Source organism: Melozone crissalis, unplaced genomic scaffold, assembly GCF_028551555.1.
Source record: "Melozone crissalis strain CALT ecotype California unplaced genomic scaffold, PUWL_Pcris_2 ptg000009l_1, whole genome shotgun sequence".
NCBI lineage: Eukaryota > Metazoa > Chordata > Aves > Passeriformes > Passerellidae > Melozone > Melozone crissalis.
Genome location: NW_026535787.1, coordinates 1,809,085 through 1,822,424, shown reverse-complemented (window position 1 = coordinate 1,822,424; position 13,340 = coordinate 1,809,085). Strand labels below are relative to the sequence as shown.

The window sequence follows — 13,340 nt, the reverse complement described above, 5'->3', positions numbered from 1 at the left end:
TGAGGACCATGGAGGTTTGTGGAGCTGCTGGTGCCTCCTGCAGGCACAGCCCAAGGGAAGAGCACCCAAACGGCACCAGCAGCAGCCACAAAGCCCTCAGGAGCACCAGGAGATCCCCCAGCACACACAAACACCCTGAGAGGAGCTGAGCCCCCATCTCACCTGTGCACCACCCCAGCCCTGTGCAGGTGCTCCACGGCCAGGATGAGCTGCCGGATGTACTTGCGGGCCTCGTGCTCCTCCAGCCTCTTCTTCTCGTAGATCTTGTGCATGAGGTTGCCCCCAGGGCACAGCTCCATGACCAGGTAGTAGCTGTTCTCAGTCTCCAGGATGTCCAGCAGCTGGGCGATGTTGGGGTGCCGGATCATCTGCTGGATCTGCCCCTCGCGCCGCAGGTTCTTGGTGACGTAGGTGTCCTTCTTGGCCCTCTTCTTGTCAATCACCTTCACTGCCACCTGGGGAGGGAGCAGGACAGGGGGTTGTCAGCTTTGTTAGCTGCCACAGCCATGGTTTGCTGCTCTAAGGCTGTAAAAACAACTATTAAAAAAAACCAGAAGTCACAAGGATGTGCCCTCTCAGCTGGCACACCACCATGGCTTCAGGCAAATCTGCACAGGTCAGAGGAAGAAGAGCTGCTCTCCCACCCTTTATTTCCTTGCACAATGACACTCCAAAATCACTGCAAGGAGATCAGGAGCAAAGGAGAGGGGACAATCCCACTGAGCCACCCACAAACACTTGACGTGCCACAGGCTGGGCATTTATTGCAGCTGCTCGCTCAGAAAGCCTCCAGGATGGTGTTTACAACTTTTAAGTGTTGTTTTTTGGCTTTTCCTGGCTTCCAGGACACCACTGGAGATGATATCCTTTCATTAGAACTTCCTTAAACTTCAGTCAAGTGCTGGCAAAACATACTATGGAAAACAAAACCATTTTAGTACCGCTCTCCTGGCACATTTCTTTTTTCTGCTTTTTCTCTGGAGAGGGGCTTGGAGGAACTGGGCAAGGGGAATGGTTTCAAACTGCCAGAGGGCAGGGTTAGGTGGGATATTGGGAAGGAATTCCTGGCTGTGAGGGTGGGGAGGCCCTGAGGATGCTCAGAGAAGATGTGGCTGCTCCATGCCTGGTAATGTTCAGGGTCATCTGAACATGAATGCCTTGGAATTGAAGGGTAAAACTGCAGGAAATTGGGTTTCCTAGCGTGTGCTAGGAGCCGGGAGCCAACAGTGCTGAGTGTGCTGTTGAATGTGTTCCTACTATGGAAAAATCATCCTGATAAAGAGGTGAGGTGAACACACACTCCAGACCACAAACACCTGGCACTGCTGACTGCTCACACCAAAGAGACACCATTTAGCCCTCAGACAAAACAACAGGTAAATCAGAGCTGGGTTTCAGCCCTTCTGAGAGCCCCAGGTGATTCACCAAGGAAGCAGACTGAAATTAGTACATTCTTTCAGCTGATGAGATGGAGCTGAGCACAGAGGAGTGTTTGGACAGCAAAGCACAGGAGTTACTCTGCTGAGGACAAACAGACGCACAGGTCACACAAACAGGAGATACCGCACTGTACGTTGGCAGTACAACACAATCTCTGCTAAAGTTAAATAAAAAATAAATTAAAAGCTGGTGTTTATCACAGCTGCAAGGTACAAAGCATGGAGGGGTAGCAGTATGGAGCAGCAATCTATTATTGATATTGGTAGGGCACCCCTAATTCACTGAGAGGAAAAAACACATTGTACAAAAAGCACATTATACAAAAATCACATTATACAAAAGGCACATTGTACAAAAAGCACATTATTACAAAGATCACATTATACAAAAAGCACATTATACAAAATCACATTATACAGGTCCACATGTGCTGCCCACCTGAGCTCAGCTGTGCAGGGGCAGCAACCCCTGAACCCAGAACACAGAGCCAGCCATGGGAATACTGGAGGACTCCTCCACCACCACCAAGAGTGAGCTTTCTGTGCCTTAAGGACAAACTTTTCCCCTAATTTTGACAGGCACCTTGTCAGGCACCCCAGCAATGCCAGCACACGAGCAGGGCAGTGTTGGGGTTCACCCTCACCTTTCCCCCTTCCCTCAGGCCCAAGAGATCCCCCTGCACAGCTGACCAAGGTGGGAACGGCAGATTTATTCCAGCAATACCCAGTTCTAGGGATCAAACTCTGCACAGAGTCACTCCAGGGCTGACTTAGCTAAATATCCATGATTCTGAGTTCATCCAGAGGTGGAGCAAGCACCAAATGTGCCCAGACACACCCAACACACAGAGCCTCCTGCGCAGGGTGGATGTGTGTGCAAGCACCTGGAAATTTCATTCATGCAGAAGGGGGAAAGCATTTGGTGGAGAAAATACTGTGGCTGTTGGGTAATTGCCAAACAAACACGCTGGAGCTTTCACAGCCCACTCCAGACATGCCAGTTACTCAGCTCTGCTCTCCCAAGATCCAAGGAGGGGCTCTTGGTCCCTGCATCAGCCCAGCTCAAGGCTCCTGACTCGAGTTCCTGGCCAACACTGGCACAGAAATAATAAAATAAATGATAAAGCAAGTAATTACTGTCAATATGTAGCAACAGTGGCTCTCGCCACTCTGCTTTTTGGCTAAGGCTGTGCTGTGTAAATAGATAAATGCTTTAGGTTATTCTGTGTTATGAGATACAAAGATGAGTAAGAGCCCATATTTTTGGTTCCCGAGTCCTAGAATCACACTGTTGGAATGAATTCCTTTTCCTGAAGGTTCTGCTGTGACACATCCTATGAGGAACATGTACGCTGCTCTCCAAAAACCCTCCAGGATGGGCTGCAGCACACGGGACACAGGTGAGGGAAGGGCCGGGAGGAGAAACAAAGTGCAAATCCCAAACCTTTACCGTCCCCTTTGACCTCAGCCAGGAGAATGAGGCAAAGAGCCAGACCACGGAGATATTTTGCAGCCATCACTCCTGCAAGTCCATCTCCAGCTTTTTCTCCCTTTTGCTGTGCCCAAGGCAGCAATAAATTCAGTTTCTTTCCTCTCTTGTTTGCAGCCATGGCTGCCTGGCTTCACTTGCAGCTCGCTTTGTATTTCCCACTGTTCTCACCACAAGAATCTGAGCTCCCTTTTCAAAAGCAGCTGGTGGGTTTGGGTGGCCAATTCAAATCCCATTAAACAGCCCCAAAACCAACCCCTTCAAGGACATCTCATGTTGGGCAACCACCCAGCCAGGCACAGAACAAGTTGTTCATCACAACCAACTCCAAGGACTAGAAAATGCTAATTTCATTCTCTGGGTAGGGTTTATTCTTTTCTCTAAACTGTTACAGCTTGGCAAATTTTACAGCTCAGTAAAGGAATGTGGGGTTTTTATACAGCAAGTTCCAGGATCCTGGGAAATAAAGCACTACAGAAAAAGGGTGTTCCAGCATTTGCTCCAATTGTAGTAAAATCAGCAATCAGAAGAGGTGGGGAGGAGTCACTGAGATGTTTCCTTTCCTCCTGACAAAGCCAAGATTTTGGGGTGTAGCCATGCACAGCCCCAGGATAAATGTCTGAGCAGGCAGGATGCCTCAGGCCAGAGGCAGCCAGGAAAGCTGGAAATCAGCCCCTGAAGACACAGAAACTCCTCCAGACAAGAGAATGGCTCAGAACACATCCACTCGTGTACTTTGAGCACATTCACTCATGTACTTTGAGCACATTCACTCATGTACTTGGCCTGGAGGGAAATACAGCAGGGGTAAAACCAGCATCCCACCAATTCCCTACAGCCCAAACATGCCAGAAAAGGGGTAGAAAGGGACTCAGGAGGACTTTAGATAAGCAAATGAACCTAAAGCCTCTTGGTGGCACAGCCAACTTAAACATAATCCCCAAAAGCATAAGCAGGATGTATCTGGTGAGTAAGAAAAGGTATTAATTACACCTGTCCAAGGCACTGGGGACTATTCTTAGAATAAATTAATTAAATTATGTAATTAAAATTTTATGCTGAAGTTTTGGAAAGAGTTCTGAGAAGAGCTTCAGAGCAGTCTGAGGTCCAAGAACTGTTTGTTGGATTAGCTGACATTACAGAACATTTAATTAAGAGAATGCTGAGCACTGACTCCATGGTTTCCTGCAAGCACCTGCATGGGGCAAAGATTTCTGATAAGAGAAAGCTCTTGAATGAAATTAAAATGAACATCCCAAGAGGTAAATTGGGCAAACTCAGGCTATTCCTCTTCAACATGTCTGTTACATCACATTTATGGGGAATTTTGTGCCATGTTCCACAGGCAACTGAGATTATCCTTCCTCCCCTGGAGCTCTGCTCTGCTGTTTCCATAGAGCCAGCTGCCCTTTCCCTCTCATCTCATTGTTCAAACAGGACAGACAGACACATCCTGACCTCTTAGCATCCCTGGCACAGCCAGGCTTTCACAGCTCAGCCACCAGCAGGACAAGGTTTGGGGGCAATGGGGCTGACACAGTGCCCCTGCCCAGCCAATCTGAAAAGAAACCTCCATGAAATAAATTTCTCCTTGGTTCTGCATGTCCAAAGCACATTTCTCTCCTTGGTTTTACAAGTCCACAGCACATTTTTCCTTTCCAAAGCTGCAGCATTTGCAGCAGGCACAGATGCCAGACACGGCCTGGGGAGCACAGCCCAGCACAGCCCCATCCATGGGAAGGAACCTGATCCATGGCTTATCTTGAGGGGGTCACAGAGGGGCTCTGTCTGGCCTTTGGCAGAAAGAAATCACTCCCAGCACCCTCTCAGTGTCAGCTCATTAAGGGGGCAGCCAGTTAATGTGAGGGAGAGCTGCACGTTTCACATTCCCACCTCGCAGGCCTCTCAGGATATCTGCACGAGCCAGGAGAGGCTGTGCACAGGCTGATGGAAGCGGTGTGGCAGCAAGCCAGGCACAGACATCCACGAGGATGCACTCAGAGGTTCCCAGAGAAATCCCTGTCAAAACCAGCCCCCAGGCCGGGGACGTTTCCTGCAAGGAGCAGTTTTGTCTCTGAGCGCCTGCCACAGATGGCTTTGCCTTGCAAAAGCAGAGCACTGCTGCCCAAAATCTCCCTGTTTCCTCACAAAAAGGGCCTTCTGACCCCCACTCCGGACATGGCAAAGCCCTGGGGGAAAGCTCTAAACTCCGGGTGGGAGCAGCTATCAGGGAAAACTTTTCACAGGGAAAATAATCCATAACTCACCCTCCTAACTGCAGCAGCCAGCATCTCCCCATCTCCCATCTTCTTGTGGGATATGTTTCCCATTAAACACTCCCTGTTTCACATTTTAGAACTGGAGTTAAGGCAGGCTAAGTGGCCCTGATTTAATGCCAGCTCAGCTCTCTGGCTTTAGGGAAGAGAAAAACCCAACCAGCCTGTCCTACTGCCCTTGAGACCCAGGTAAAACCCTGCTTTGTAGTGATTTAAAACACAGCAGATAAAGCATTTACAACTGTCAGGAGCCAGGAAAAAAGGTGTCTCCAGTAAAGATTTTCTAGATAAATAACACACTCTCTCTCCCTCAGCTCTGTGGACATTATTCACAGAAAACGAATTTATTCTCCGAAAAAAAAAAAATGTTTCCATGACAATCTTCCACAACAGACAGAGAGCAAAGGAACTTTATTTTATATAACTTGGCTTTTTATAGTTCTCTTTGTTGCAGTGGTTTTCCTCAGTGTGCCTCTGATCTCACATGGCAAACGAGAAGCAGCACGGGTGTAGCACCAAAGGTGCAAAAATGAGATTTTGGGCAGATTTTGTTCATTTTTTTCCCAGGTGGTTTCCCTGGGGGGAACGTGGTGGCTCCTTCCCATGAGGGTGAGGTTTGATCTTGTTCTGAACCCAGATCAGAGCTCAGGGACCAACAGGACATAGTTTGGGGCAAGTGATGGTTTGGGCTGATACAATGCCCCTACCCAGCCACTCTGAAAAGAAACCCCCATAAAACACAGTTCTCCTTGGTTCTGCATGACCATAGCCCATTTCTCCTTGGTTCTGCATGCCCAAAGCAGCAGCACCTGTGCCCCACAGTGCCAGGTGAGCAGCAGCTCTGCCATGTCCCAATTCACCTGAAACCTTTTATAGATTTCAGTTTGCTTTTTCAATTCATTACTGAAAGCAAGGCAAGCTCATTTGTGACTTCTTCTGCTGTTCACTCTTTCCATACTGGTGAAGAAGCCCCTGCAGATCCTCCTGAGCATTTGAAATACCCAGAAACAAGGGTCACATCCTTGTGCTGCTCATCCACAACCTCCCATGCCATGGAACAAGTTAAACCCCCAAAACTTTCAGGGACAAACAGGGGGATCCAGGTGTGAGCATCACCTGGTGTCAGGTCCACCCAAACCTCACCCCATCCTGCCGGGGTGACAAAAGAAAAGCAGCACACTGCTGACAGGAGGCATCCTCCAAAGTGCTGAATGCAGACCTGAGGGCAGATTATCCCAAGGGGATCAGGAACTGCCCCATGTGCGCCCACTCAGCTCGCTGCAGAACACGAGCTGCTTAATGGGGAGCGTGAAGTGAATCTCTGTGCGAGGCAGACTCTGCAGAAACGAACCCAGCTCGTTCCTGTGGACAGGGACAGAGTGAAGAGTTTGGCTTTATAGCCAATTTTCACCTGTTTTTTTCCCAAACTGAGTCCATCCCAGCTCATTCCTGCTCAACAAAGGAGAAGGACAGAGGGAAGAACGTGGCTTTATACCCAATTTTCACCTGCCTCTTTTCCAGATTTCAGACATCACCTTCACCCTGCCTTCTGCTCCAGCTCCTGCAAGCTCCACAACACCTTGTGGAACAGCACAGTGACACACCAGGCTGGCCCTGCTCCCTGCAGGCACAATTCTGCTCTCCAAAACGTTTCCTGGAGGGCTGCACGCTGACAGGAGTGTGCCTGGAGCGGCTTCAGCACAAATTGTGGCACCAAAAAATAGAAAAGCTGTGAAAGCAAACACCTAGAAGGAGGAAAATGTCAGAAATGCAGGCTGCAGGAACAGCCTGGCTCTGTTTCCTCGGTGCATGTGATTAGGAGTGGCACATCCAGCCAGGTGCAACAGCTGGCAGCTGGGTAATAAAGGGGAGCAGATCCTGGAGAAAGATTCACAGTCGGGAAGATTCACTTTTCAAAATAAGCTTTAAAAAAAAAAATAAAAAATTGGATGGAGATAAAATCTGAAAATATGTTGAGGAGCAGGTACAGATAAAATGACTGACTAAATGTGAGTGAGAGAACAAACCCATCCAGGAAACTGATATGCAAGTATCACTGGTGTAAAAAAAAAAAAAAAATAAAATAGCAGATCGAATTTCCAACCACAATCCTGCAGCTTTACCCTCGGATGCCCTGACAGCAGTGAAGGTCTCACAGTTTTACCTGCAGCCTCACAATGCCTGAGAGGAGGGAACAAGGAAAAGGTTGGACTGAAATACCTGCAAACACCCCAGAAAATCAACTTTTGTGTGCAGTGAGGCAACCTGCTGACCGAGGTAAAGGTCCCAGAACTGAGCATGGGGATGTACCCAAAAGCCACCAAGTCTCCATTCCCTGCAACCTGGGGTGGAACAGGCAGGGAAATGGCGAATTTACTCCTGGCAAAATGAACTCTGTGGCACAAAGAGGCATTTCCAGGTCTCTGCAGGGACCCACCCCTGCACCTCGTGGTGGGGAGGCTCAAACATGCCTTTTCTTTGTGGTTTTCCTCTGCCTCTTTAATGAGGCAATGCATTCTGAACGTGAACTCTTCTGTGAAAAGGCCACTTTTAATATTAATTGCTTTGCCTCCGTAGCAAAGCTGGTAAATTGTATTTTTAGGCACTGCTTCCCACTGATGCTGAAAGGCTCTTGACTAAGTGTAACTAAAAACGAACCTTGTTCCTGCTCAACAATAGCGCTGAGGGAAATTATAAACAAAGTTTTCCCTGGATGAGAAAGCAAATGAGTCAATTTGCCTTTTTTTTTTTTTTTTTTTTGTAGTGCCAAAGATCACACTGCAAAGCAGTTAAATAAAATCTTGGATCTTGTTCCTGTTTGCAGGAACAATGGATTGTCAGTGCGCTGTCACTGCACAGTGCTGTGCAGAGTTACTGGGGTCTGCAGCTGATAACAAACAGATAACACAGGGTGTGATAACAGAGCCTCACACCACCCCAGCACAGTGATGGCAACGCACTCTCAGCTCCCTAAGAGTGCAAAAAATAAGGGTATTTTTATAAAAGACACTTATTTTTTGTTCATTTCTCCCAGGTGGTTTCCCTGGGGCTCCGTCCCATGAGGATGAGATTTATAAAAATATAAAAAAATATATAAATATAAACAATACTATATAAATATGACATATAACATATATAAATATTAATAAATATATAAAAATATATTATAAAAATATCTGTCTTTATACCTGCCCGACATCCCCCTGCTCCTGATTGCACCAAGGGCTTTTCCAAGCCCAGAAAACAACGACAAGCAAGTAAAATAAAATAAAATAAAATAAAAATAAAATAAAATAAAAATAAATAAAATAAAATAAAATTAAATTAAATTAAAATTAAATAATAAATAAAATAAAATTAAAAAAATAAAAAAATAAAAAAAGATAAAAAATAAAATAAAATAAAATAAAATAAAATAAAATAAAATAAAATGCCCAGCAGTACAAACCTGGCGAGGGGAGGTTTAGAGCCTCACCTGAGCTCACCCTGCCCGGCTGGCAGGAGCTGCTGAGCCCCATCCCACACAGGTCAGCGCCAGGGCAGCCCCTGCAGCTGCCCTGCCGGAGGGGCCTGGCCCCAGGATGTGCCATCCCACCCTCCTGGGCACCCTGGCAGCCCCCAGAAATGCCAGCCTGAGGTAATGGCACATTTCTGGCAGCCTGCACAATGCCTCCAGTCAGGGCCAGGGATCCCAGCCTGCCTGGGGGCTCATTAATCAGGGATTTCATCCCCAAACACTCCATTTTCTGAGACATTAACTGCTCCAGAGTTGCTAAAGTCTGCTGCAAATCCAAACCTGCTGGGGCCCCCCCCCCGACTGAAGGGTGACATTTCAGTGACCCTGAGGGCCTGGGCTCTGCCAGAACAGCTCCAGACAGCAGGGGCAGGACTCAGATTTAGGGAAATCCTACTGGATTTAGGCTCAGCACGAGCAAGACTCTCCTTTACACTGATTTTAGGGCAGTCCTACAGAATGTGGGCCAATGTGGGCACACCTCAGCTCCACACCAGACATTGTGCCCAGGAGAGCTGAGGGTCCATCAGGGTGGAATCCTCACTGGGATGGGAAGCATCCACCCCTGGGCTGAGAGGAGGAGCCTCGCTCAGGGGTTGAAGCAAATAATTAATAACTCCTCTCTCCCATCCATTAACTGGAGTTTATCCACAATTAGCTGGACTTGGGAAGGCGAACATTGGGTCAGTCAGTTTGGAAGTGTGTGACTGGTCCTGAGCCAGTGCCAGAGTGCAGGATCGGGGCAGACAGAGCTGGGATGTCACCCTGCCTGCCCCAGGGATGGACAGGACAGACAGACAGAGCTCACAGGTCACCCTGCCTGCCCCAGGGATGGACAGGACAGACAGACAGAGCTTAGAGTCACCCTGCCTGCCCCAGGGATGGACAGGAAGGAAGGAAGGAAGGAAGGAAGGGTGACTCTCGAGTTTCTGCCTGTCACTTTGTCACAGCGTGTGTTATTCGAGACACCACGGAGGGAGAAAAAAAGCCCGAATCAAGCAGCAGACCTGGGAGCTGAGACACAGGGGGATGTGGTGGATCGTTTTTATTTTTTTCCCCTCCTAACAGACTGAGATAAATGTAGCAAGCCCAAAACGTGGAGGTGGGGAGGACGTGTGTGTGCATGTGCCTTTCATCCACTGCAGGATCATTGGATGTTTCTGTTACCAAGGAGAAGCGCACGCTTGGTAACAGAGCTCAGCAACATTTATTTATTTTATTTTTTCATGCATTCCTACATGACAGTATTCACAAACCTTATAGTTTTTCACACGATGGGACTCTCAGAGCCACGTATTAAATTCCTCTCTGTGACAAATTTACCGGAATGAGGAAATCACTGCCCGGGAGTGCAGGGATGCCATCACCCACAGCGGCACGTTCCTGATGGAGCAGGAGGGAATGACACCAAAAAGAGGGAATGACACCAAAGGGAGGGAATGACACCAACACAGCCCCCTGCTCCGGCAGGGAACCCTCTGTGAGGGATACATGAGAGGCAGAATCCCAGAGTCACTGAGGCTGGAAAAGCCCTCTGAGATCACCCAGCCCAGGCTGTGCCCCATTCCCATTCCCATTCCTTGTCACCTCCAGTCCTTCCTCGGACACCTCCAGGGATGGACACTCCAAACCTCCCTGGGCAGCCCCCGACAATGTTTAAAACCCTTTTCCACGGGGAAATTCCTCCTGATGTCCAGCCTGAGGCCGTTCCCTCTCCTCCTGTCCCTGCTCCCCCCTGGCTGTCCCCTCCTGTCAGGAGTTGTGCAGAGCCACAAGGTCCCCCCTGAGCCTCCTTTTCTCCAGCTGAGCCCCTTCCCAGCTCCCTCAGCCCCTCCTGGGGCTCCCGACCCTTCCCAGCTCCCTCAGCCTCTCCTGGAGCTCCCGACCCTTCCCAGCTCCCTCAGCCCCTCCTGGGGCTCCATTCCCTTCCCAGCTCCCTCAGCCCCTCCTGGGGCTCCATTCCCTTCCCAGCTCCCTCAGCCGCTCCTCCCAGCGCTCAGAAGTTGTGTGGATAAACACGAGCAGCACAACTCTCTGTCGGGAGCCCGTCCTTGCTGCACTCTCTGCCCGGCCCAGCCCCTGATAACGCTGTCACCCCTTCTACTGATGGCCAAGAGCCTCTGCCGAAGGGCTCTGGATAAAAACCAAAAGGCAGAGCCCCTGCACGGACTTTGCCAAGCAGAACCCTGGGGAAGAACCCTCCGGGCTGCATCTCCACATCTGCCGTGTGCTGCACCAGCAACTCGGGACTGGAGTGTGCCCCCTCCCGCAGCATCTCGCATGGCCAGGTACCCGCATGTCACATGTCGCGACACAAGTCTCACCAAAACCCCCGCTTTTCTCGCCAGGAAAAGTGAGCGAACAAACCGGGGGGAAGATGAACATTTAGAATTAAAGGAAAAGCAAAAACAGGGAGGTCAGGCAGCCGAAGCAGCGCGGGAGGAAGGCGGGACTGCCCCGCGGGAAGGCGCGCACGGCTGGAGCCGGGCGGGCTCGGGACGCTTGGAGCCGGGGGGCTCCTCCGTCCTCCGGGGGCTCCTCCGTCCTCCCGGGGCTCCTCCGTCCTCCCGGGGGGCTGCTCCATCCTGCCGGAGGAGCTCCACGATCCTCCGCGGGGACTACTCCATCCTCCCGGGGGCTACTCCTTCCTTCTCGGGGGCTACTCTGTCCTCCCGGGGGCTACTCCATCTCAGAAGCAACTCTTCCATCCTGCCGGAGGGCTCCTCCATCCTGCCGGAGGAGCTGCACGATCCTACCCGGGGGCTCTTCCATCCTCCTGGAGGCTCCTCTATCCTGCCGGAGGAACTCCTCCATCCTCCGGGGGGACTCCTCCATCCTCTGAGGAGCTCCACGATCCTCCCCGGGTGCTCCTCCATCCCGCCGGAGGAGCCCCTCCATCCTGCCGGGGTCTCGCCCTCCCGGCCGGCAGGGACGGAGCACAGCCCGCTCCCCAGCCAGCCCGTTCCGCCCCGTTTTGCCCGTGTTACCCGCGGCGGACGGCCGTACCTTCTCTCCGGTGACCACATGCAGCCCCTCGCGGACCTTGGCGAAGGATCCCTCGCCCAGCTTCCTGCCGATCAGGTAGTTGCCGACCCTCTTGGTGTGCTGGAAGTCGCGGAGGCGCTCCCGGGGCGCGGCGGCGCCGAGCCAGGCTGCGAGCAGGGAGCCGCCGTCCGCCGCCGCCCGCCGCGCCTCCGCGCCCGCCGCCTCGCCCAGGAGCCCATCGCCCGCCGCCGCCGGCATGCCCGCCTCGGCCCGGCCCGGCCCGGCTCCGCTCGGGGTCCCCGGTGCGCTCCGCGAAGTTGCTGCGGCGGGGCGAGCGAGGGTGGCCGCGCTGCCGCCCCTGCCGAGCCTCCTCCCCGCTCCGGCGGCGGCCAGGGGGCGGAGAGAGGGATGGAGGCAGGGAGGGAGGCAGGGAGGGAGGCAGGGCCAGCGCAGTTCGAATTTGCCGTAATTCAATCCGCTCGCAGGCGGCGGGAGCGGCCGCGCTCAGAGCCGGGGTTTGCACAGCCCCGCTGCACCGGCCTCGCAGCGCTTCCCTGTGCCGGGAATGAACGGGACAGCCCCGCTCCCCGGCATCCCAGAGCTTCCCTGTGCCGGGAATGAACGGGACAGCCCCGCTCCCCGGCATCCCAGAGCTTCCCTGTGCCGGGAATGAACCGGACAGGTTTGCACAGCCCCGCTGCCCCGCATCATAGAACATCCCATCCCATCCCATCCCATCCCATCCCATCCCATCCATTCCATCCATCCCATCCCATCCCATCCCATCCCGTCCCGTCCCGTCCCGTCCCGTCCCATCCCATCCCATCCCATCCCATCCCATCCATCCTGTCCCGTCCCATCCCGTCCCATCCCATCCCATCCCATCCCATCCCATCCATCCCATCCCAGCTCCTGCTCCCACCAGTGAACACACCTCTCCCTGCTTTTTAAGCTCTTTTTTAACTCTTTAAAAATGTAAATCTGATTTTGCACCTCGCTGCTGTCCATTTAACGTGGATTTTTGTCTCCACTGGCCACATTCCATCTGAATCTCCCACTGACCTCTCCAAAATGCATCCCCAGTGGCTAAACACATTCTCAGGGCTGGAAGCCCTGGAGCTGGCTCCACACCACCACGCTCCACTGAAATCCATGTCTCCAGATGAAATTTCAAACAAAACAGAAACCCAGCGCCGTCCCAGCAGGCAGAAACTGGAGAAGGGAGAGCTTCAGAGCCCATAAATAATGATTTGGGTTGGGAAATCTCCTCTCAGTGCATGTTCTGGGTACATTTACAGGCATTACAGCACGTGGCCACCAAAAACAGGAGTCTGAATGTCCTCCTTGTGGGGAGGTGGAGAATATATTTGAAGGGACGCTTCGCTGCCTGAGCTGATGGCAGGAGAAATCCAGGAGAGAGCTCCACTGGTGTTTCCTCCATAAAATCTGGAGTGGGAAGGCCCCAGCACTGTCCCTGTGTTTGCAGGGAAGGTGACCCAAGTGCTCACACAGGTGAGGACAGTGACAAGGCAGGGTGGTTCCCTGGCCAGCCCGGCTCTGTGCCACAGCTCCTCTGGTCAGCATGACAAATGTGAGGGGTTGAACAACATTGATGTGTGAGAATAAAGGGAAAAAGG

At 51.6% G+C, this 13,340-nt stretch overlaps 1 protein-coding gene across 2 annotated transcripts in view; it reads right to left on the bottom strand.

Annotated features, from left to right (window-relative positions):
* HUNK (hormonally up-regulated Neu-associated kinase) overlaps positions 1–11,961 on the bottom strand; it is a 36,481-nt gene extending 24,520 nt beyond the window's left edge. For both annotated transcript variants that reach the window (XM_054270451.1, XM_054270452.1), the window contains exons 1-2: positions 11,725–11,961; positions 163–455 (exon numbers count right to left, since the gene is read on the bottom strand). In XM_054270451.1, coding sequence (XP_054126426.1) covers positions 163–455; positions 11,725–11,961 — 530 coding nt within the window. The remainder of the gene's footprint in view (positions 1–162; positions 456–11,724) is intronic.
* Between the last annotated feature and the right edge of the window lie 1,379 nt (positions 11,962–13,340).